The following is a 24,966-nucleotide window of genomic DNA, read 5'->3' on the forward strand; positions in this document are numbered from 1 at the left end:
GGGAGCGCGCGGGAGGGGGCTAGCATGAGCAGCCGCAGGAGGCGGTCGGCGGCGTCGGGGCGCGTGGCGTCGCCTGCCTGCGCCTCGGCGGCGCGCAGCGCGGAGAGCCTGGGCGTCGGGGACACCTCGACGGGGTGCGGAGAGAGCGCGAACGCCGAGGGGTAGAGCCGCAGGAAGCGGAGCGGGCGGAACGGGAACGGGATGGCGGAGGGCAGTGAGTGAGTGCAGCGGCACGGCGTGCGTCGGCGGCGTGGCGGCGAGGAGCGCGTCCTTAGCGAGCAGGAACAGCACCAGGTGGCGCTCCCGCTCCACGGCGTGGTCGAGGGCCCGGTCCCGCGCCCACGGCACGCGCGCCTCCAGGAGCCTCCGCGCCGGCAGCAGAGGCATCGCGGGGGTTGAATGCGGGCAAAGAGTGGGGCGGCAGCTGGCAGGTCGTGCCAAGATTTAGGTGGGTCGGCCCGGTTGGGCCGCTCGGCGCCGAGAGCTCGGCCGAAATGAGACGTCCCCGGGGAAGTGGGCAAAAGCCCGCACGGAATAGGCGTGGAGAAATCGCAATGCTATCTATTTTCCAAAAAGATTTTTTTCCTACGCTTTCCAATATTTGAACCCTTCAAAAAAAATCTTTAATATTTGCACGAATTTCAAATATTGAAATGCGAAAAGGCGAGAAAGAAAAATTTTTACGAAAATAGATAGGATTGGGGGGAGTGTTCATCGACGGCGGCCATAGGCAGCGCAGATTCGTAAGGTGAGGGTGAGCCAACTGCATGTGCTGCTGCTGACGGAAAGAAAATCTGCATGAGTGGAGGCTCATCATGCAGGCAGCTTAGCTAGCTAGCATGCCTGTTAGAACTCAGAATGATGCTTGCAGCTTGCTCTAGAAACAGTAGCTCTGTGCTCCCAACTCCCAAGTCCCACACAGCCGGAGCCAGCCAATAAGCCCACAACATCCACTGCCTTGTTTTGCAAAAGTATGATTAGAGGCGAATAGTTAATTGTAAAATTATTCAATCCTCCCATATCTCTCGGATGCTGATCCGGTGATTTAGATTTAAATTTATATAGTTTGCATAGAAAGATTGGCTTGTCCTCACCATCCCAAACTTATTTAGAGAGTATTTACTCACCACAACTCCAACAGATCCCAATCCCAGATGTATCAACACGCACCGTATCCCACCCCATAAATGAGAGCGCATCACGCAGCCACGGTCACGCCCAGCGACGCAACCTCAAAACCAACCTCAGTTTGTCTTGTCCTCGAAAGAAAAATCAAACACAACTTCACTGTGTCACCGACACGGTTAAAACCACCGGCCACCGACACCCGGCGGCCCCCAACCCCGCCGTTACATCTCCCCTCGCCTCGCCGTCGTCTCCACCCCGCGACTTCCGACAAAGCCCTCCCACTGTCTCTCGCTCCGCTCCCTTCAATTCCCCTCCCGGCGGCGCTGCATTGTTCCCGCACTGCGAGCCCCGAGGCCGTTCATTCGTCCCTCGACCTCGATCTTTTCCTCCAGCTCTGCTAGCTCTCGGAGCCGAGGAGAAGAGAGGGACGATGGCCTGGACGGCGCTGCCGGAGTGGGCGACGACGGTGCCGGAGCCGGGCTCCCGCGGCGGCGACGCGGCGTGGCAGCAGGTCAGGTCCCCCGTGGCGGCGCCGCTGCTGCGGCTGGCGGTGTCGCTGTGCCTGGCCATGTCCGCGATGCTGCTCGCGGAGAAGGCGTACATGGCCGCGGCGGTCCTCGCCATGCGCCTCCTGGGACGCCGCCCCGAGCGCCGGTACCGGTGCGAGCCCATCCGCGACCGGGACGGCGACGACGACGACCTCGAGGCCGGCGGCGGCGGCGGCGGCGGCGGCGGCGGCGGCGCGGCGTACCCCATGGTGCTCGTGCAGATCCCCATGTACAACGAGCGCGAGGTGAGCGGCAGCGAGCGAGCTTAGCGATCGGTCGGCGAGCTGGCAGAGCAACACGCGCACGGCAGTACCGGCTAGCGTTGGTCTCTCTCTTTTTTGTTCTCTAGTGAAGCTCCGGTCGTAGTAAATGGTGTGCCCGTGTGGCTGCTGCATGTGCATGCGCATGCGTACGGTGGATGGACGTGGCAGGTGTACCAGGTGTCGATCGGGGCGGCGTGCGGGCTGGCGTGGCCGGCGGACCGGATCATCGTGCAGGTGCTCGACGACTCCACCGACCTCGCCGTCAAGGTACGGCGGCTCCTCCTTGCCAGTACGCGCAACCGTGACCGATCGACGACGTGACGATCGAGCTGGTGCGTACGTGGCTGTGCGTGGATGCATGAGCTGGTGCGGGCGGAGTGCGAGCGGTGGGCGGGCAAGGGCGTGGACGTGCGGTACGAGGCCCGGGGCGGCGGGCGTCGCGGGTACAAGGCCGGCGCGCTCCGGGAGGGGATGGGGCTCGCCTACGCCCGCGGCTGCGACCTGGTGGCCGTCTTCTACGCCGACTTCCAGCCGGACCCGGACTTCCTGCGCCGCGCCGTGCCGTTCCTCCTCCACAACCCCGACCTCGCGCTCGTCCAGGCAAGGTGGAAGTTCGGTGAGTACTCGTGTGTGTGTGTGTCGGTGCTGCTGGGCTGGGCTCAGCAGGGTCCAGCAGTGCAAGTATCCCTGTCACGCGAGCCCAGCCGGTCCTGCTCCTGCACACAAATTGCACGCAGCCTCCATGCATGCGCCTCGCCTTTGCTACGCCGTTTCTTCTGCGTTCAACAAAGCTTTTAATAGGGGAGGCCTAGGAGCAGCAGCAGCAACAGCTAGTAGTGCACAGGGAAGTGAGTGAGCAACATGGCGAGAGCGTCACCTATCTACCAAACACAGGCACTGAGGGTCCGCATCCCGTACGTCCCGTCTCGTCTCACCTATCCTTGACTTCGATCGACGAAACTACACCCATGTCGTCGTCGTCGTGGCCCAGTACAAGAGAGGTGCACAGGCCATATAGTGTCTCCCTATCATTTGCCACAAAACACGCAGCCCCGTCGGCAACAGAGCAAGAGCAATAACGCAGCCGGCTGGAAGCGCGGCCATCCGCCCGCTGCCGGCTGCATGCTGCCGCTCCACTTTATTTGGGCCGGCGGTGAGGAAAACATCTGTTTTTTTTATTTCTTTCTTTCTCTCTCCTCCATCACATCTGCTTTTTTATTTTTTTCTTTCTCTCTCCTCCATCTAGGATTCAATTTTTTTTTAGCCCATTATAATACTTGCTCATAGTAGCCTCAACATCTCCGTTGCTAGAGCTATTTATTATGCAAGTGCAACATAGTGATACAGGTCTGTTGGTCAAACTTTTTTCTTCAAATTTTGACCGTAAGAAGGTATATAGATTTACAATCTAAGGTAGTAGATGTGACCATGTGTATGTGTTCACCATAAAATGTATCTTTGGTTCCCTTCATCAAAATGGAATTCTTGGTGACAGATTCACCGACATGTGTGCATGTTCAGTCAAAGACACAATCCATGTACAAAGAGTTTTTTTTAAACAAGTTTACAAAGGGTTCTTTTTGTGTGAGCAGTGAACGCGGATGAATGCCTGATGACAAGGATGCAGGAGATGTCCCTGGATTACCACTTCACCGTGGAACAGGAAGTCGGCTCCTCCACCCACGCCTTCTTCGATCGGGTTCAATGGTGATCACCCTCTCTTCCCATGTGTTCTCTCAATCTCTTTATTTCCTTTCTCGCTCCCATGATTCTGTCTGTCTTGGCTGTGTACGTCCATGGATGCAGAAGTCGGATTTGTAATCCTTTTTCTAAAAAATGATTCTATCTGTCCCTAGCCCTTTTCCTTTTCCACCACGTGTTTGAGCTCACAATGAGAGATGACTCTGTTTCCTAGTCTTTGGAAAGTAAAATAGGGGGCGGCCTGTCCCACATCTCAAAGTCATATGAAATTGCATCATGCCTGCATAGCATTACCCTTGGCCATAACAGAATAAGACGGGGTATTCTAATTTACGGGCGACTGTGCGGAGGGTTCGGTACGGTCGATTTCCGACCAACAGTTTTTTTTCCTTTTTTAGTATTTTTAGTTGTTTTGTGACAAAAGAATATCAAAGGAAATTTTCAAGGAAAATATTTTGAAGAGAAAATGAAAAATTTGATGAGAAAAGTTTGAAACAGAAAAATATCAGAATAATTCGAAAAAATTTGAAGAAAAGATCTAAACTAAAAAAGAAGTTTGGGAAAAAATTTCAAGAAAATTTTGATGATAGAAAAAGGTAAAAAAAATTGATGAGAAAAAGTTTGAAACATGAAAGTTTGAGAAAATAATTGAAGAAAAACTTTTGCACCCAAATCTAAACTAAAAAAAGTTTAGGAAAAAGTTTTGTAAAAAAATTCTGCATCCAAAAATCAAAAACAAAAAAAAACAAAAATGCTACAGCTCACCGCCGGGGTGAGCCCCAGGGGAGGTTCCTACAGCCGCCACCGCGTCGCTCCTCTCTGCCGCTCTACTCCCTGAGGGGCAGAGCCCGCCGCCACGCTGTGCCTCCCCGCTCCCGGCCTTCCGCGCCGCTCGCCCTGGAGCGGAGACATCCGGCTATCGGGATCCGGAGGGGAAAAAAGAGAGAGAAGAGAGAGGGGAAGGGAATGGGAAGAGAGAGAGAGGCGGGGGCGGGGGGGAGGGGCACATCACGTGGCATGGGCTCCTCCTAATTTGTCAGTCGTCGACCGTGAGTTGGGGTGCATCCGACCAACCGTAGAAATAGCATTGGGGAGTAAGACACGGAGGCACAGGGTTACCATTCAATAGCATCATACATTGCATAAAACAAGTTTTTTTTTCAAGCAACGCATAAAACAAGTTAAATGCTGGCCATTCTTATGAAGAGATTTATAAAAAGGCAGAAACCATGAATGATGAATGACAACTATGGAAACACAGCTGAATGGCCAATCTTTTGCAGTTTTTTCCCCTCAGGTGGTAGTTTATTTACTAGAAGACATAAGGGCAGGAGTAGTTGCTTAGAAACTGGTTTTTGGGTAGCACTATTAGATTATCCACTTCCACTTTTGTTCTTACCATTCCAAATGTCTGTGCACAGGAACTGCTGGTGTATGGCGCATATCCGCTCTGAATGAGGTAGGAGGTTGGAAGGACAGGACCACAGTCGAAGACATGGATCTGGCGGTCCGAGCAAGCCTCAAAGGATGGAAGTTTGTATTCCTAGGCGACATCATGGTAAAAACGCAGCAGTTCCTGTACATTCATGTAACAACCACTGCATTAGTTTGCATTGTTCTTGGTGTTGCTAGCAGCTAGAGTTAATGAGCAAATGCATAAGGAAGCATGAAACTAACCCACAAATATATTTTCATCAGGTGAAAAGTGAGCTCCCAAGCACACTCAAGGCATACCGATATCAACAGCACAGATGGTCATGTGGACCAGCAAACCTGTTCAGGAAAATATTGATGGACATTGTCAGGAACAAGGTCCTCTGCGCCAAGATTTTTTTTCCCCGAAAGCAAAATAAACACAGTCACCAGTTGTTTCTAACAAGTTATTTGTCAATCTTGATGCAGAAAGTGACGCTTTGGAAGAAAATCCATGTCATCTACAGTTCTTCCTTGTGCGCAAGATCATAGCACATATTGTGGCCTTTGTGTTTTACTGCATTGTCATCCCGGCCACAGTCTTAGTTCCTGAGGTTGAGATACCAAAGTGGGGTTCTGTGTATATCCCAACCATCATCACTCTTCTCAATGCTGTAGGCACTCCAAGGTACCCATCTTCTCAAGAAGTTTGAGATCCAAGAGTTGGAGTAATAAAAATCAACATATGCCTTAACTTCTGAAGATACGAAAAATCTAACATTTGCCTGAATACTAACAGCAAAATCATTGACTGATGCAGGTCGGTTCACTTAATTGTCTTCTGGGTACTCTTTGAGAACGTGATGTCCTTGCATAGAACGAAGGCCACTTTCATTGGCCTATTGGAGGCAGGCAGGGTGAATGAATGGGTGGTGACAGAAAAGCTTGGTGATGCTTTGAGGGTCAAAATGCCAGGCAAGGGATCCAAGAAACCCTGCGTGAGGATCGGAGATAGGTACGTAACCAAACTTTGTCCATTCTGAATTTCTGATTCATCTTTTCATTCTCGCGGCTAAGCATTAGTGTGGAATCAGGTTGCTTTTTCTGGAGCTTGGTGTCGCAGCATACCTCTTCTTCTGTGGATGCTACGACGCCGCATTTGGGAATAACCACTACTACATATTCCTCTTTCTCCAATCTATTGCTTTCTTCGTCGTTGGTGTGGGCTATGTCGGGACATTTGTCCCGTATTCATAGGAGAAGTGCTGTGACACCATCTTCATGGATTCATGATTGTGTTAACCTGTTTACAGCTTTATGGTACTACAAGAGCACTGCAAGACAAGCCATAGAAATGTATAGGTATGTTTTTGCTGCTAGGAATGTGCTGTGAAGCGCATGAGATTGGTGATGACAAGAAGGCTGTTTTGAGTCTCAACGTCACCAGCAGAATCAGCAGTAGAAAAAGATAGCAAATCATGAAAGTTTCATCATTTGTTGTGCAAACAGAAAAAACAGAAACCGTTTGCTCATTCATTGTTCGCAAGCTTGTTGGGAGAAGAGGGAGAAAATAAAGTTGTACATGTTCCTTTACCTTCATGGTTTCCCATGTCAATTTTAAGTGTAATAAAAATATTGTATTTGAGAAGATTCCAGTTCAGAGCATTTTGGCACAAATAGAGATATGATGATGATGTATCAGAGGAACTGACCTCTTTTGTTTGCTTTCTGAGAGATCAACTGTTCTACATCTTGTCAGACTCCCAGGAGCTCAATAGATGCGTCACTAGTGTTTTTTCTGACTCAGGATTTCGCTCTACAACCTTTCAGTCAGGTGATCGACAATCTGTCTGTGGATCAATGATATTTGTGGTACATGCTGCTTCAGGAAGCAAGGTAGAGCCCCCCCTAGAGACTGACATGCACAGATGGAGCTGTACCTCGTACTACCTGTTCTTTGCTCCGGCAGCTTCTTCGCCAGGTTATCTATGGGGCAGTTTAGTTCCCAAAATTTTTTAGATGACATTTGACCACTAATTAGAAGTATTAAATATAGACTAATTATAAAACTAATTACATGGATGGACGGGAAATCACGAGACGAATCTATTAAGACTAATTAATCCGTCATTAGAGGTTGGTTACTGTAGTACAACATTGTCCAATCATGGTCCAATTAGGCTTAAAAGATTCGTCTCGCAATTTCACCCGGGGTTGTGGAATGGGTTTTGTCAGTTATTCACATTTAATACTCCTAATTAGTAGTAAAATGTTGTCAGTTACTGTAGCACCCCAAAAAATTTTGGAAACTAAACGGGCTGTATGTGTGCTTCCTCTGCTCCTTCAGATTTCATCAGTCACAGTTCATCAGAGGCTGTGGCAAGCATCCGTCGCTAAAAACAGTGTAGCAAACCTGAGCATCTGCAATTTTAACCTGAGCCCTGGAAACTGTTTGCACCAAAACTGCGCACTGCGCAGCCAACAATTTGGCATTCAGATCACACAAGAAGAAGATACCATCTCTGTGCAGGATGTTTCTCCATTCTGAATTGCAGCAATAACCACGCAGGTCGATGCGCATCAATCAGCAGCGTCTGGCTCCATCTGTTGCTTGCTCGGAGACAGCGAAGGCCAATGCAGTGCAGACCTTATAGATCGCCGAGTATTCGTCGTGGTACGAGTCTCCGGCAAGGAAAGTGTGCCTCTTGCCCTGCACTTCGACGGCGCTCCAGGCGCGGTCCTTCTTCACGCCGAGCGCCCGCATCGCCTCGTGCGCGCCGGCCACGCTGTCCCACATCTCGCGGGCGGCGTACGTGTTCGCCAGGACCACGTACTTGCCGGTGTTCCCGGGCTGCAGCCGGAAGAACCGCCGCGAGGCGAGCTCGACGAGGGCCACGTCGCCACCGTGCTTCCTGCAGGCGCCCAGCAGCGCGCCCCAGACCACGGAGTGCTCCTGGCAGTCCGGCAGGTTCTCGACGAGCTCGTAGGCCTCCTGTATTCTGCCGACCCTGGCGAGCATGTCGACCACTGCCGCGTAGTGCGGGCCCCTCGGCGCGAGCCCGTAGTCCGACGACATGGACGCGAACCGCCTCAGCCCCTCGTCGACGAGCCCGGCGTGCGCGCACGCCGAGAGCACGGCGAGGAGCGTCACGCCGTTGGGCCGGAACCCGTCCGCCGCCATCCGGTCGAACAGCGCCAGCGCCTCGGCGGCGCGCCCCTGCTGGCCGTGCCCGGAGATGACCGCCGTCCACATGGTGACGTTCCGCTCCGGCGCCGCCGCGAACGCCCGGCGCGCGTCCTCGGGGCTGCTGCACTTGAGGTACATGTCCACGAGCGCGCTGTTGGCGAACACGTTCCCGCCCACGTCCGACTTGACCGCGACGGCGTGCACGCGGCGGCCGGGCTCCAGCGCGGCCAGCCTCGCGCACGCGCACAGCACGGACGCGAACGTGAACTGGTCCGGCGCCAGCCCCTCCGCTCGCATCGCGCCGAACAGCTCCACCGCCCGCTCCTGCGCCTCCGCGCCGCCGCGCGCGCAGCCCGAGATCATGGCGTTCCACGCGACGATGCTCCGCTGCAGCATTCCGTCGAACAGCTTCTGCGCGCATCCGAGGTCCCCGATCTTGGCATAGAAGATGAGCAGCTTGGTGGTGATGTACTCGCCGCAGCGGAACCCGGTGGCGACCATGCGGGCGTGGATCCGCTTGCCGAGCCTCGCGTCCCTCCGGTGCACGCACTCTTGCAGCAGAAGCTCGTAGGTCCTCGCGCCGGGGCACAAGGGGCTCTGCCACAGGAGGCGCACGGCCTTGGACAGGTCCCCGGTGATGCACAGGGACTTCAGCGTCCGTGCCAGGCCAGACGAGCTCATGGCCGCCAGAAATGGCACCCTCCTGGATTCCACTTGGTGAGTGATCTGGTTATAGTAGCTGAGGACTGAAGGTGGATTCTTGCGATGGCAGATTTTGGTATATATGTAAGGAATGCCAAGGAATTTCCTCGATCAATGAAGATAACCGATAATTTTGGTATTTACGAGAGAAGCTGAAGACCTAAGAAAATCAGGCTGCATTTACAACACAACTCAACATCAGTTACAAAATCTAGCATATACAGCTGAAAACTTTTGTTTCATTTCCTCGTCAATCTTTTACTCTTCCTACTATGTTCATCTTCTCCAGAGAGTTTCAGGGGTTCAGACATAGTACATCATGCCGACCTCCAGCGTGGAGGCGTGGGGGATGGTGACGGCGTAGTTGGGCCCCCGGCTGTTCCGCCGCAAGAAGTCGTAGCAGAAGTTGATCACGAACCGCCGGAGGAAGCTGGACCCGCTCTTCGCCTTCACGTGCGAGTGACCCAGGATGAACGCCATGCCGGCCTCCCGCGCGTCCGACAGCTCCTGCAGCTCCTCCTGCACGCCGGCGTTCGGCTTTGGGCTTGCCGCCGGCAGCACGAACCGCACCCGCTTCTTGACTCCCGCCGCCGGTGCCGGCGCCGGCGACTGAATCTCCCGTGCATGTGAGGGCCCGACGGTGCTCTCCACCGAGCCGTCCTCCTCCAGCATACGGATGCTGCCAGAGCGCACGACTGACATCCGCTGCTCCTCGTCCTTGTCGAAATCGTCAGACATGCCATTGATCTTGGAGGACCCTGAACGGATGAACTCCGCGATGCTGCACACCAGCTCCTTCTCGAACTCCATGTCGTCCTTGTGGAAGTCATGGTACCCGTATCTGACAATACACCGGTAGATTCTGTACTCCTTGGGGCCAATTCTTCCGACAAGGAACCGCTCTTCAGGCCGGACATGAGGTATGGGTACGTTCTTGATGCACATGAATATGAGGACCTGACCATGACCAACAATAATGAATAAGGAGGTAAACATACTTCTGAATGTTTGAACTTCGAAAAATGAAAATGGCATAAAAAGAAAACTATTGAAGCTACCTGATGAAAGGCAGGCAGATTGGTGACAAAATGCGAGAAGATCGCTGGGATGCCGGTCTCAAGCTCAGTATGGATGAGGCCAATGCCACGGACACGAACAATACCAAGGTTTGGGCTGAGACCAAGAAGCCAGTTGATGGAGACCTTGCTCTGAACATCAAACTCATACTTCTTGATGGTGCCATAATGCCAGATGCACATTATCAACATAAAGATGAAAGCCAGTACAATCGGTACCCAGGCTCCCTCCCTAAATTTGATAAGTGCGGCCGAGAAGTACAGAGCCTCAATTGTTCCAAAGAACACAATAAAGCCAATTGCAAGAAATATGCTCCTATGCCAGCACAAGACTATCACCAGGGACATCAGACATGTTGTGACCAGCATGACAGTTATAACAGCCAATCCTGCATAAAGAATAACTTCGTATGAGATGGATTGCTCTTTACTGTCAACTTAAGTATCCCTAATGTACATGACAATAGCTCTTCCCTCAAGAAAAGTATTAACACTGGCATACCTGATGCGTTACCCAAATGCTTCGTATCTCTGAAACCAATGGTCACAGCTAAGCACAGTATCATCAGGATCCAATTGATCTCAGGAATGTATATTTGACCATGTACTTTGGCAGATGTATGAACTATCTTGACCCGAGGAAAGCAGCCCAGAGAAGTGCACTGCTTGATCATTGAGAATGTACCCGTGATGACGGCTTGGCTCCCCACAACGGCAGCAAGGATAGCAATTGCTAGAACAGGCCACCTAATTTTCTCTGCAATGTAAAATGGTCAACATTAGCAAATAGCACTACGAGCATGATATCATAATATTGTTCACATTCTCTGATGAAGGATCCGAATAGCACAATTGCATAACTCACCTGGAACAGACACATAGAATCCTATCCTATAGTCACTTTCCATGGTATGATGCCTACACAGGTAAGCAGCTTGTCCCATATATGCGAGGATCAATGCTGGATACACCATGCATGTAAAAGCAATCTGCTCAAGAAATTCTCATCAGAGAAAATTACTTTACTATATATGGTTTCTAGTATGAAGGAATACAGAAAAAAAGTGAGTTTGCAGCAGACATTTGTTCACCTGTATTGACACCTGATTAAAATGCCCCAGATCAGCAAACATTGCTTCAGAACCTGAAAGAGCAAAAGGTGTCACGCTTGAGTATGAGACATTCTACAGATCAAGGCAAAAAGGTTTGAAAATGGTCACAGAACACATTACCAGTTACGCATAACAGTATTCCTCCCAGGGACATCCAACCTCCTCTCTGCGTCTTCTTCAAGAACTTGTACATATAGTATGGAGATAGCGCTCGGTATACAGTGGGTTCCCAGTGAATAATATTGTAAACACCGATCATGCTTATACATAGAAGCCATGTGATCACAATTGGAGCGAAAATGAAGCCGACCCGGTGTGTACCATAGTGTTGCAGTGCAAACAGGCAAACCAGTATGATGCAGGCAATAGGCAGTTCCAAATCTGCAGATTCATGATAGCAGAACTTCATACAGTTAGAAAGTGACGTAGAATAAAACAGCACATTATCGACACAAAAAAGGAATCAGAATAAAGTGAAGTCATAATTAACTTGACAGAGGCCAAATTATTAATTGAAAAGTGAAGAATAGGGTCCTTTGCTTTATAATTTGGACCTCGGCAAATGTGAACTTCTTTCAGCAGAGGAGGTGGCTTTCTCCAGGTTCCTGAATCTTACTACGTGGTACTATCTTTCTGCCATCCCACCTTCGTGTAACTAAATAATATCAATTGAAAGAGCACAGCATATCTAGCATATCTTACATGAGAACCATTATCCTTTCTTTTTGACGAGTAGTTCCATTCCAGACCTCCATCTACCCTTGAAACGAGGGAGTAGTTCCATGTATTGTAGCATCAGTGTTGATGAAACCGTTCTATTTTGCTACTCACAGAAACTGTGAATATACGTAATTAGCTGATTACTGAGAGCACCATCTTCTTTGATGACCTGTCGGTGGTGTTGCCCTGTCAAAGAATCAAAGACCTTCCAAGATGACCTGTATATTCCACCATGGCTTCTGATGATACAGAGATAACTCTAGGTGATTGTGAGCAGTTCACATCCTGCTACTTCAACTTCCACTCCATGTGAACCAAATTCTTCAGGTACGCGGCATCTGTTTTGACCACCTTTTCCTAGGAGAAACCCCCATTTGCAACAAATTCACTCCTTGTTCCACATCTTACAGTGGAGAAGCAGTCGCTGAAACAAAACTGACACCTAACACTGGAATCCCCCTAACACTGGGGCAATTCTATGATTGACTGATTGTATCAGGACACCTGAGGTGGACCCTGATTCATTCAGATGAACTTGAATCGATGAACAGTATCCATAAAGCTGGAAAGAGAAATCTACACTCCACAAATACAAAATTAATGGAAGTGCGATGGTTGAATCCTTACATTTATGGTGTTCCTTCTCCATGGACAGCTCCAGCCCGGAGACTGCAGAGAATACTGTGGCAACAGAGCACCATGTAAAAATCAGGAATCCGCAGGCGGCATATCCACAGAAGCCAACAAATCAAGAACATCCAGTTAGGCAAGGCGATCGCAGGCTTACCGGAGATGGCCGGCGTGAGCACCCCGTCGCCGATCACCATGCAGGTGCCGACAAGCGCCAGCACAAGCAGGACGCGCTGCAGCACCTTGTGCCGCTCCAGCAGCCTCCTGACGCTGGCGGCGGCGCCCCCGCCGCGGCCGCCCAGCGTCACGGCATTGCCGTTCTCCGCCGGAGCCTTCTTGGCGCCGGCGGCGTCGAAGAACTGGTCGTCGTCCCCGGCGGCGGAGCGGCCGGGCGGGAGGAGCGCGGCGCGCGCGTGGCGGCAGAGGAGGGAGTAGAGCGCGAAGGTGCCGCCCTCGCCGTTGTCGTCGGCGCGGAGGACGACGCAGACGTACTTGAGGAGGGGCACGAGCGTGAGCGTCCAGAAGACGAAGGAGAGCACGCCGAGGATCTCGTCGTTGGTGTCCGTGTGCTGGATGTCCTCCGCGAAGGCCGCCTTGTACACGTACAGCGGCGACGTGCTGAGGTCGCCGTACACCACGCCCAGGCTCTGGTACGCCAGGCTCAGCGTCATCCGCCACGGCACCCGCTTCCGTCCTCCCCGCTTCTCCTCCTGCGGGGCGCAGCACAGCCACAGAAACCGAAAGAAGTCAGCGCACATTTCAGGAACACCCCCCGCAAGATCGCGCGGACAGAACCGACGGACGCGGGCATTCCAAGATTCAAGAGCCACGATCACGGCGGCAAGAGCAAGAGCCGCCCGGGCAAGACTAGGCCTTTGGGACACCTGGCAGCTCCGGGCACCGTACCTCGTCATCCGGGGGAGTGCCCGGCGGCGGCGGCGCCTCGGGATCCATGGCAGGGGGGCTCTTCATCGCTCCTCCCCACCGCCGGCCTAGTTTAACTCCGGCCGGACTCTGGTGACCGACCGGAGCGAGGAAGGCGCAGACACTTGGGGACTAGTGGGGGAGTTGGGATTAGGTGAAGGTGACGGCGGTCGCCCTGCGGCCTCACCTCACCCGGGTTCTTGTCTTCTCGGGCGTTAGGAATTCGAGCAGGAGGCGTGGAGAGGGCGGTGTGTGTGTGTGTGGGGGGGGGGGGGGGGGGGGGGTTCGGTGGTGGCACTTGGAGGCCCTGAGGTTTTTAAGGTGGTCAAAGCAGCAAAACAGGGGGAAGCAGCATTGGCGTGAGGGGCAGCCAGGGGGCCGCAGGCAGGGGTGGCCAGGGGGACGGAGGAAGCGGAAGGAAGGAGACGAGAAGAAGAAGCGCAGGCGCAGGGAGGAGGAGAGAGAGGGAATATTGGGGATGAGTCTCCTCTGCAGTAGAGACTCTCCCACTGACCTGTGGCCCCCTGAACCATGGGGCCCGCAGGTCAGTGGCACCGAGTCCCTCTGCAGTACTGCAGAGGAACCGGTTCCGAATATTGGGGGGCGGCCTTGGGGAGAGGGAGTGGGACAGAAAGAGTGGCTGTGTTTAGATGGAGGGAAAAAGCGACGCGAAAAGTTATATCGGACAACACTGTAGTATACTGTAGCATTTTTTGTTTGTTTGTGGTAATTATTGTCCTACTATGACCTATGGCTCAAAAGATTCGTCTCGTCGTGTACATCAAAACTATGCAATTAATTTTTTTATTTACCTACATTTAATACTCCATGCATGTGTCATTTGCTATATTTAATGTTTCGATGTGATGGAAAGTTTGGAATTGGGGGGAGTTTTTTGGAACTAAACACAGCCAGAGGGGGGCAGAAAAGCAGCGGTTTTCCCTTTTGTGAAAGGCCGTCGCTAGTTGTTTTGGCGTGCCTCTTCTGTGCATACTATTCAGGATATATCCTTTGGTAGATATCATCATCTTCATCTAATGGAGATGATCAATTGATGATGGCCTTTATATGAAGAGAGGGAGATAAGAGTCGAGAATAAGCACATATTATAGTATCTTGCAAAGAAAACGTATTCAAGATAACGGGGCGGTTTAATTTTTGGAGGCGATAAATGATACCAGAGGGGATATTGCTCAGTTGGTAGAGCTCTGCTCTTGTAATTGGATTGTTGCGATTATGGGTTGGTTGTCTAATTGTTCAGGCGTTCTTTTCCCCTCAATAGCATATTGATGAAGGAGATTGTTTTCGACCGATTTTGTAATTTAGTGTAAGGCGCAACACTTAACCGAGATGTTGTAAATGCGTGGTACATGAGTTGTTTCGGCTGGTTGGTTTTCATTGTTGATATTAATGCTTGTGTTTGGACGGATGGGGTTTTTGTTGTTGATACTAATGCGAAGGTTACGAAAGTGATTTACCATTTATGGATTGACATGAATGGAAGGGATTTTGATGGGTTGAATGGTAGTTGTAGTTCTTCACGTGGCATGGTGCATCCCTAAACGCATGGATGGGGAGACTGACGGTTTTGTTTATTGCTGGAAGGTTGAACTTGTCATGTGAGGCAGATGTTTCCATGGTAGATTATACTACTTTAAGTACATCTGCATGCAATCATTTTGCTAGTAGTGGATCAAAGTACGATTCAAACAAGTTATTTTATCATCAAAGGTGATGCTGCTGTGACAAACCAGGAGCATCCTATATTTTCTTAAATGAATGCATAACATGTCCTAAGCAGGTCCTGTTTTTACCTTCACATGTTTTTTTTTGAGAGAAATTTACCTTCACATGTTATTTCCTTGGATGGAACCTGTCCGAAGCTGGTCTTGTTTAATTCCTTCTACTTACCATATTGTTATGTCCGGAATTTTATTGAAGCTGAGTTATGCTAATGAGAAAGGGTCCAATTGTTGCTATGTTTATAATCACCTAGCGTGATTTTTAAAAGAAATTTAGCAGGAACTAGTTTTGCGTGAATGAATGACAAAACAAAATACGTGCGCTCCAAACTGGATTCGCTTACAAAATTTACGTACCAAAATGTGGGCAGGCCACTAAATTTTGGCACTCGTTTAGTTGAAGATCAGAAAATTTGCCCACTTAACTAAGTGTCATTCTATAGTGATGGGTGTACCTACGTTTTGGTGTACCCATATTTTGGCATGTTCACATTTTAGTATCAACCAAGCAGACCTTTTCTGCTGTGAAGATAGCACTCTCGGTAAGAATCAGCAAATCGTTGTTAGTAGCTCTCTTATGCCAACTAGAGATTTGTTAATCTCAAAAAGAAAAAACAGAGATTTGTTTTATGCCCCCACGCAAGCAAGAAAAAGAAGCACACCCGCAGCGCCTCTCCAGTCTCCACAGAGAATCCACACCCAGACCGGTGGTGGACCAGACGCACCTGCTCCTTTTACCCCCGAGCACCGAATCCCCTCCGAGACACCACACCACTCCAGGCTGGCCCACTACCACGACGCGACGCGGACCCACATGCTCAGTGACTGAGGCTGGACGAGCCACAGGTACCAAGAGAACCGAAGGATCTGGTGATCCGGCCCGCGTGCGGAGCGCGGGGCGCGGGGCCCGAGGGTGATCTGCGCGTGCGCTTCTCGCTCCGCCCGCCGCCGGCGTCGCGCTCCGCCGCAGCCCCGCCCCCGCCCAAGTGTCCCGAGCGGGCCCACCCGGCCGGTGACCCGAGCAGCGACCTGGCGCGCGCGCGGCGGGGCCCGCGCCGTGACGTGGATGCGGGGGGAGCCCGCGCTCCGCTCGCTTGGCTCGCCGCCCGGGCTGCCGCCGCGGCCGCGCACGCCGCGCTTGGCTTGGCGCGACGCAAGGCGACACCGCGGATTGACCGCGTTGGAGTTTCGCTTTCGCCATCTTTTTTTTTCCTTTTACCTCGCGCTTGACGCGCCGCCACGTCGCGTTCCTGGCGGCGGCTCGCGGGCGGCCAACGGGTCGTGGCAGACCCTCTTCTTCCTCCGTCGCCCTCCGATCCGGCCAAGCCGAGAGTACCCGGCGGCACCTGCGTGGAGCCTTGCTCGCTCGCCGGCCGGTGCTTAGTCGGCTACCCGGCTGATGGGTCCGCCGCCACGGCGGCTCTGCCGGCCACCGCACCAGCGGCTGTCCGCACGTTCGCTTTCCTTTCAGGTGTTTCGACCGGCCGGGGCATTGCCAGCGGCCTGACATGTGGAGCGCGCGTGGCATCGTCGTAGCAAGGCAGGCAAGGCATCGATGATCACCGGCGAAGCCATGCATGATTGCTCGAGGTGGTGCCTAAAACCTGCGCGAGTTAAGTTCGCAACAATTTTTTTTGAGCACATTTTTCTGCTTCTGGAGCTAATCGCTGTGTTCAACTGGCTTGTTAGCCGCCAGCCAGCCAGCAGTGCTTTTCTCTCACACTAAATCAGCATCAGCCACCAGCCAATAGCTAGCCAGCGGTATTTTTCTCTGACTACAAATCAGCACCACCTAACAGTCACAGTCAACTGAACAGAACGAATAAAATTTGTACAGGAATTGTACCACCGTGGCGCGCAGTCAACTAACAGTTACAATGGGCCTCAGCTCCATCGCGCGCGCTTTGACAGATCCCTGGTGCTGTCTTTTCTCCCCGCCTCGGATTGTCCTCCATCGATGGTCGGCCGGCGGCCGGCGGCCGGCCGGGGGTGGTGATCTTGACGGTTCGTTGGCATCCATCTGCATGGAGCCTTGCACATTGCTAGGTCGCCGGACTAGTCTCGTCGATCAGCCCGCCACCGGGCGGCCGGAAGTTTCACCTCCCACGGCTCTGACGTCTAGCTAGCTAGTCTCCATTGTGATCTTGTGTATAGCTAGTCGCATTTCTTCAAGCTAGATTGTTGTTGCCGCTGTGATCGATCGACTAGTTCCCACTCATCCACCACACGTAGAACACGCGAATTCCATGAGGAATTCCAGCCACAAAGAAATCGTGCAATGTTTGGCTGCACGTTTCCTTTCCCACCAACTGACTCTCATTTTTTTTTGTTCTTAAAGAACAGATCCTTCCTGCCTTGGGAAAGAAATTCGGCTCCCAAATATGCATCCAATTTGGGACGCAGAAAGAAGAACTTATTAGGATTCGCTGGTGCATCACCATCCTCACGTACCATCCGGGGTCCTATCTAGTTGCCACCAAGTTTTTGGTTGCTCCTTCGCAAGGACAATTTTTTGGCTCCTCCTTTGCAAGGACAGTTCCCCTTTCCCAGCAATCATGTAAACCTTTTCTCCCTCTCCAACCGGAACAACACATAGATTAATTAATCAGCCACACTACGAAAACCAAGGTAGGTCACGTACATGATGATTTTGTCATTGCATCTTTTAGCTCTGAGGACATGAAAAAGGCACTGCTGATTGGTGTTGTTCCACGTACTCAACACTAGCAGCAAATTAAAGGTGGTGCCATTAGAATAGTGCCGGAGCTGCAGCCCCTGCGGCCGCCACTGAGAATGAAGAAATGGTTTTTCTTCTCACTCTGGTAGGGCATAATTCGGTCCGCTTTATTAGTGCGGCTGTGGTCACGGCGGCAGCCCTACGTTGGTCCAATGTGGGTCCCGCGCAGTCACTTTGGGACCAAAACAATATATATTCGGTGTATATATATGTAACATATATACATATATGATATATCTTGGGGATCCAAAACAAAAGTACGTGGGCTGGACGTATGCACGGAGTCACTCCTCACTCGGGACCAAACAATATTGCGTGAACACAGCTTGAGGTAGAGAACAACCAATTTATACTTGGGGCCAAACAATTTAATGTATGTTGACATATTTCAAGGATGGAAAAAGCAACATTAGTGGTTTAGGTTTGCTGTGTTTTTTAGTGTTCTTCCTGCTACAATTTTAAGACCCGTGGTGAATTCGTCAATTTCGAGGATTTGCAGTTTTTGAAGATGCTTAAAGGGGTATGCCTTGCGTACGTGTGTTCATATATAGAGATTAGTGTGTGTGCATTGTGACTGTCTGAGTTGTACTGTATGATCTCAAAAAAAAAATATTAGCATGTCCCAAACCAAAGTTTAGTGCCTACCGATTTTATGCATTGGACGAAAAAAACATTATCTAAGCATAGAGAACACATTAAGAGGTTAATTAGCTAGTTAGCTCCAAATTTTCTAGTGGATTTGGGGTTCAAGCAACCATACAATAGACAATTACTTAAAAGATCTTTACTAAAGGTTCGAGAGATTTGATCTTTTCACTATTGTGAGGGTCCGGATGCACTTCGCCGGCGCGCCCGCATATATCAGTTGTCGTCAAAAAATATTCTTGCTGTAAAAAAGGATACCAACTGTCTGAATCCAACATCTCCACTAGCTTGGGATAGGATCAAGAGTAGGCTCGATTACGTGTGGATAAGCTTGACCAAGAATTATCAATGTGTACTTGTATGGTTAGTGACCCTACTAATCTCATATTCTGCTCATGTGCCTCCTCAATCCTCATGCTTCTTTGGTCACCATAACGTCAACCCTTTTCGATGCTCGTGATGAAGAGCAGATGCAGCCATGCAGGTAGCATCTGGCCTCACTTGCACCTGGGGAAGCATAGCCGGTAGCTAGGGTACAACCGTACAACCTTCCTTATCATGCGTGCAACAATTTTTTTTCAAAGATTGAGGACAAAGGTGCAGGCCTCAAAGCATGCGTCAAAAATTTTATTCTTACTTTGATCATTAATTAACATAAAACAGACGCGAAATCCAAAGATGTATTCCTGTCTGATTCACGCGCATCAGCTTTAAAATACGTAAAGATACCAGTACACTTGGTCACGAACAAAATGAACAAGAAGTTCTCTTCAGATACGTGGTTGCCATGACTTTGCACAGCTCATGCTCCACACTGCTGGAAGTGATGGAGAGTTGGCTAGTTATTTTCTTTATTTTTCCATATATACGTTACCTTGTGATGAAGAGCACAAAGTGGACCCGACGTGCAACAAGCGAAGAATATCAACTTAGGAGACATCACCTGTTTGGAATATATGACTCTTAGCTTTTGATTCGCATTGGTTCATGTGTCCCTTAGCTAATGGAATCATGTGTGGCCTCTAACTCTCTAAGACTATGAAGTAGTTTAATCCTACAAGTGGAAGTGCATACACACATAGGGGAGAAAGTAAGGACCCAATGCAACCTCTCCTGCGAGAAGAATACACTGTCGGTTCTCGAACTTCGCTCGGAATGTCATCCCAATCTCTAAACTTTTAAAATGTACATTCATGTCCACAAACTTGCTAATCGCATCATATGAAGTCCAAAGTATCAATTTAAGATATAAAGTGGAAGCGTTCAGCTTGTGTGGTGGGTCCAAATTTTTACTTTGTAATTTTTTGCTCAACTCTTATATTTTCCATTTTTCCCCAAAAACTTGTTTCAAAACTTTATGCTGAATATTTTATTTTCCAATATTTTTTTCCAAAATTTTTCCTTTCTTTTTTTTACAAATTTGATAATATGAGTTTCTTGTTTTAGAATTTTTTTATGCAGATCTTTTATATTTGAACATATTTGTACAAGTAAATTGGTATGAATTATTTTTGTGCATATAAATTTTTTATTTAAACAAATTATATAACTTAAAATTTAGTTTAAACAACTTTAGTTTAGACCTCACGTGATATGATTAGCAAGTTTAAGGATCTGGATGTGCATTTTAAAAGTATGGGACTGGGATGAGAACCCAAGCCATGTTCGAGGATCAGCGGCGCATTTTACTCTTTGTTGATCATAGCAGCTGGCATCATCATGGATTCATGGGAGCAAATGGTGGAGGCATGCATGCTTGCATATACCCAAAAAAATAACCAAATTAAACGTATCTTACTAATAAAAAACATTAGCCACTCGATCAATCCTAACCTCCAATTTTAATAGAATATCATGTAGTATGTATGCTTCTGAAAGTGATCTAGGCCCCTAAGTGGGTTTTGGTGGTTAATGACAAAACACATGTGCATTTAATCGTGTAATTGAGCATGTGTGCAGGTGGTGAACAAATATAGGTGAATCAAGTGACGATATACGACCCGCAAAAAGGAAATGAAAAAGCGGAGTTCAAGTTTACTCAAGAAATTAGTTTTTGAATTTGAAATTTGAGTATAGGAACGCCGTACTATCAAGAGGGACTTGGTTCAAGGGTTTCGATTTAGATCATGTGCTCAAGAGAACCTATACAAACATTTGTGAGCCACAAAACAACTCAAAGGAGCCATAAACCGAAGTTTTTCCCTGCCTTACCCGGATACTCCGGGTATAGGGCCGGATACTCCGGACCCCATTGCCCGGAGTGTCCGGGTGCTGTTTTCGGGCTGAAAAATCAGGGTTGCCCGGAGTCTCCGGGCACCCTTTCGCCCAACGGCTATTTTTGGGCTGAAGACTATAAATACTCACTCCATACCCCTTCAGCCCTCTCTCTTGCCCCTTTGGACGAACAAAACTCAAACCTAAGCCAAAGAGAGCTCCTTCACTCTCCCTTCTCCATTCTTGAGTGATTCCCTTGAGGGATTTGAGTGAGAAGCAAGCAAGAGCAAGGATTCAAGCGAGTGAGCCTCATTCCCATCTCTTGAGCGCTTGGTTTTGGTCAAGCCCGCGGATTCAAGTTTGTTACTCTTGGAGCCTTGTGCTCCTAGATGGCTAGGTGTGCTTGTGATTGCTCAACCAAGGTTGTGAGCTGCACAAGAAGTTTGTAATCTTCATTCCTCGCCGAGGAATCCATAGTAAGTAACCTTGGGCTTGAGAGGTGATCTCGCCCTTGGGAGAGGAGCATAGGGGTTCTTGAGCACCGTCTCTCGAATCCTTCCTCAACGGAGACGTAGCACCTTCGGGTGTGAACTTCGGGAAACAATTCCTTGTCTCCTTTGTCTTAGTTTACTTGATTTCGTTGTCATTTGCTTGTGAGACTTCTTTTCTAGGGTTTGAGCTCGATCTACTCACTCACGAGTTTCTAGTGAACTTCGTTTGTTGGAAATCAACCTTAAGGAACCCCTGGTACTCTTTATCTAGCTCGATCTACTTTTCTTGCAGAGATACTTGCTGTTTCGTTTCAGGTTGTTCAAACCCGGAGACTCCGGATATAGCTCCGGATACTCCGGACCACCAAACCCGGAGTATCCGGGATAGTCTGTGTCTGATTCTTTTGTTAAGTGTTTTTAAATTGCAGAGTGCCTATTCACCCCCCCTCTAGGCATCTTAAGATCCTTTCAATTGGTATCAGAGCTTGGCTCTCCATTCAAAGGGCTTAACCGTCCGGAGAGGTCAAGATGTCGGATGATGAAAAGAATCAAGAGATTCCGGTTAATGAAGGTGAAAAAGGTGATCCTAGTGATAAAAGAGACAAAGACAAGAATGTAGAGCCATCCAACAACAACAAGAAGGGAAAGAATAAGAATGGTGGAGTAGAAAGTGAAAAAGAGACATCCGATGATGAGATGTCTTATGAGGAGTGGAAGGCATGGAGAAAAAAGAAGAATGAACAAAGAAAGAAAAAAACTAGTTCCCGAGTTATCATTGACTCTAGTGATGACTCCGACACCGATTCCAAGAGAAGAGCATCACGCTCTTCAAACAAGGGCAGCTCATCAAAGTTAAAAGGCAAAGGTGATTATCGAAGAGTTGCTCATGATTACACTTTTTCTCTACCTAGTGAGCACAATGCATCAATTCATATGGGCAAGCCACCTTTCTTTGATGGTACCGGATATAATCAATGGAAGACCAAGATGTTTGGTTACATGAATGCAATTCACAAGGATCTTTGGAAAGTTGTGGAAGTTGGATGTGAAATTCCGGATGAAGATGAAACTCCAACCCCGGTTCAAGCATATGTGCTACAACGGAATTTTCAAGCATTGAACATCCTACACACATCCGTGAGTCCCGAAGAGTTTGACAAGATAGAGGATGCACCAACCGCCAAAGATGCTTGGGACACTCTCCTAGTGAATCATCAAGGATCAAGAAAAGTACGAGAATCAAGAATCAAAACTTTAGAAGATGAATTGAGCTTGTTCTCTATGAAGAAGGATGAAGGTGTGAAAGAGATGTACAACCGCATGAAGAAAATCACAAATCAAATCAAATCTCTTGGTGGTGACAAGTGGGGTGACCGTGAGATTGTGGACAAGCTCTTGACCGTGTATATGGCTAGGGATGTTACTCTACCTAGCTTGATTAGAGCCGAAAGAGGATTCAAGCACTTCACCGCTGAGAATGTTCTTGGAAGAATTGAGGCTCACCATGATCAATTAAAGAGAGTCAAGATTAACCAAGATCTAGCCGAGCTTCAAGAACAAGCGGCCAAGAATAGTGGGTTGGCACTTCAAGCTAAGTCAAAAGGCAAAGAAAAAGCAAACCAATCCTCAAAAATTGAAGGCACTAGTAGTGATGATGATGAAGATCTTAATGATGAGCAAATGGCTTTCTTTATCAAGAACTTCACAAGAGTATTGAAGAGAGGCAACTTTAGAAACTTTGGAAAGAACAAGAAGTATGAGCCAAGAAGAAGATCTAATAGGCCATGCTTTGGGTGTAATAAAGTTGGGCATTTCATTGCTGATTGCCCGGAAGAGAAGAAGAAAAACAAAGACACCAAAGAAAACACATCCAAGAGAGATAGATCAAGATACAAGAAGCAAGCCGGAGAAGCTCATCTTGGTCAAGAATGGGATTCACAACAAGAAAGTGAGTCCGAGAAAGAAGATGTTGCAACCATGGCTTTCAAGGCATCATCTCCACATCCTCCAAGCTTGTTTGAAGATCTCACCGACGATGAAGATGAAGCTCCTATCATGTGCCTCATGGCTAAAAACTCCAAGGTAACAACTCCAAACACATCGGATGATGAATTGGATAATGAAGTAGAAGTTGCTAAACTAGTCAAGAAATATGGTAAAGGGGCCGCAACTAAAATGATGAAATTAGTAATGAAACTAGATGAAGCGGATGAGACTCTTGAAACACAAGAAGAATTGCTTAGACTTGAGAGAGAAAAATTCAAGGCTCTTGAAAAGGACCTCGCCTATGAAAGGGAGGAAAACAAGATGCTTGTGAACTCAATCAAAATCAAGGATGGCACTCTTCTTGAGTTGAAAGAGTCACTCTCTAGTGAAAAAGAAAAAGTGGATGATTTGACTAGAAAATTTTCTTTTGTCAATGACACTAACACTTTCCTAAGGAAGGATAATGAGAAACTTCAAGAGAGCATGACAAGCTTACAAGCTAATCACACGGCACTTGAGGTTCAATTTAATACTCTTTGGGAAAGTACTTCTAAGACTAAAGAGACATCTAATTCATCTAGTCCTTCTACAAGTAATGGATGTGCACGGTGCTTTAATATTGATATTCAAACTTGTGCTACTAACCATGTTGAGATGAATGCAATGAAGAAAGAAATCTCTAGACTCACTCACTTGTTGCAAGAAGAGGCTCCATCATATACTCAAGTCCCAAAGAAAATTCCCTTTACAAGGGTAGGTGAATTTGAGAAACACACCAAGGGATTTGGGTCAAGATACATGAGCAAGTTTGGGTTTGAAGTGGGTAAGGGACTTGGTAGGAATGGGCAAGGAACCCCACATGCCATTCCATTTACCAAGAACAAGAACAAGACTGCCTTGGGTGCACAAGGAGGTCTAGTGAACATGACCACTCCCATTCATAAGACAAATGATGTAATTCAAAAAAGTGGTCATGTCAACTTCATCAAGAGAGGCACAACATGTGATGAGGGTGCTAAGATCGTTGCATCCTCATTCAAAGAAGATAAGTTCAAGGCCTCTAACCCAACTAAGATCAAGGCACAAGAATCATCTCATGTATCCTTTTATGCCGATTATGTATTGACAAGGAACCACCGTGGTAAAGTGGTTGCCAAGTTTGTAGGACACCGTACGTGGAACACAAAAGTGAAAAAGCATGTATGGGTGCCCAAAGTTCTTGTGACTAACATTAAAGGACCCAAGTATTGTTGGGTACCTAAAAGAAAAGAGTAATTTTGTTTTGTAGGGATACTCCTCCGGTGGATCAACTTGGGTGATTGATAGTGGATGCACAAATCATATGACCGGAGAAAGAAGTATGTTCGAAACAATAACCGCATCAAGTGGAGATCATTTCATTACTTTTGCGGGAAATCAAAAGGGAAGAGTGCTTGGTACCGGTAACATTAATCTAAACTCAAAGTTCACTCTCTCAAAAGTTTTTTTAGTTGAGTCACTTGGTTACAATTTGTTGTCCATCTCACAACTTTGTGATTTGGGCTTCAATTGTTTGTTCACTAACGAGGGTGTGACCGTCATTAGAAGAAGCGATGACTCCGTTGCTTTCAAGGGGGTGCTCAAGGGAAAGCTCTATCTCGTGGATTTTTCTCAAGAGAGGGCTCAACTTGATGCTTGCTTGATAGCAAAGTCTAGCTTGGGTTGGTTATGGCATCGCCGACTAGCTCATGTTGGGATGAGAAATCTC

The 24,966-nt window shown here is 48.7% G+C and overlaps 2 protein-coding genes and 1 pseudogene across 2 annotated transcripts; 1 reads left to right on the forward strand and 2 right to left on the reverse strand.

Moving 5' to 3' along the window:
- Positions 1-1,255: 1,255 nt before the first annotated feature.
- LOC120671203 lies at positions 1,256-6,760 on the forward strand (annotated as a pseudogene).
- Positions 6,761-7,083: 323 nt separating this feature from the next.
- LOC120671190 (pentatricopeptide repeat-containing protein At4g16470-like) lies at positions 7,084-9,040 on the reverse strand. Its single transcript, XM_039951475.1, has one exon. The coding sequence runs from the start codon at positions 8,919-8,921 to the stop codon at positions 7,638-7,640; it is 1,284 nt and encodes a 427-aa protein (XP_039807409.1). The 5' UTR covers positions 8,922-9,040; the 3' UTR covers positions 7,084-7,637.
- A 13-nt stretch (positions 9,041-9,053) lies between these two features.
- LOC120671189 (potassium transporter 10-like) lies at positions 9,054-13,839 on the reverse strand. Its single transcript, XM_039951474.1, has 9 exons — positions 13,387-13,839; positions 12,638-13,190; positions 12,478-12,531; positions 11,251-11,511; positions 11,110-11,162; positions 10,884-11,007; positions 10,521-10,775; positions 10,001-10,407; positions 9,054-9,899 (listed from the first exon to the last, which is right to left on the reverse strand). The coding sequence occupies exons 1-9, from the start codon at positions 13,450-13,452 to the stop codon at positions 9,246-9,248; spliced, it is 2,427 nt and encodes an 808-aa protein (XP_039807408.1). The 5' UTR covers positions 13,453-13,839; the 3' UTR covers positions 9,054-9,245.
- Positions 13,840-24,966: the final 11,127 nt, after the last annotated feature.

The sequence above is a fragment of the Panicum virgatum genome, chromosome 4N, assembly GCF_016808335.1.
Source record: "Panicum virgatum strain AP13 chromosome 4N, P.virgatum_v5, whole genome shotgun sequence".
NCBI classification, from domain to species: Eukaryota; Viridiplantae; Streptophyta; class Magnoliopsida; order Poales; family Poaceae; genus Panicum; species Panicum virgatum.

What these genes read in the sequence shown, in the direction of transcription:
- LOC120671190 (XM_039951475.1), bottom strand. Translation starts at nt 8,921, where the DNA reads ATGAGCTCGTCTGGCCTGGCACGGACGCTGAAGTCCCTGTGCATCACC.
- LOC120671189 (XM_039951474.1), bottom strand. Translation starts at nt 13,452, where the DNA reads ATGAAGAGCCCCCCTGCCATGGATCCCGAGGCGCCGCCGCCGCCGGGC. An exon ending in GCTCACGCCGGCCATCTCCG is followed by an intron (nt 12,532 to 12,637) that starts GTAAGCCTGCGA and finishes CTGTTGCCACAG; the next exon opens with TATTCTCTGCAGTCTCCGGG. An exon ending in GGAGAAGGAACACCATAAAT is followed by an intron (nt 11,512 to 12,477) that starts GTAAGGATTCAA and finishes ATGAATCTGCAG; the next exon opens with ATTTGGAACTGCCTATTGCC.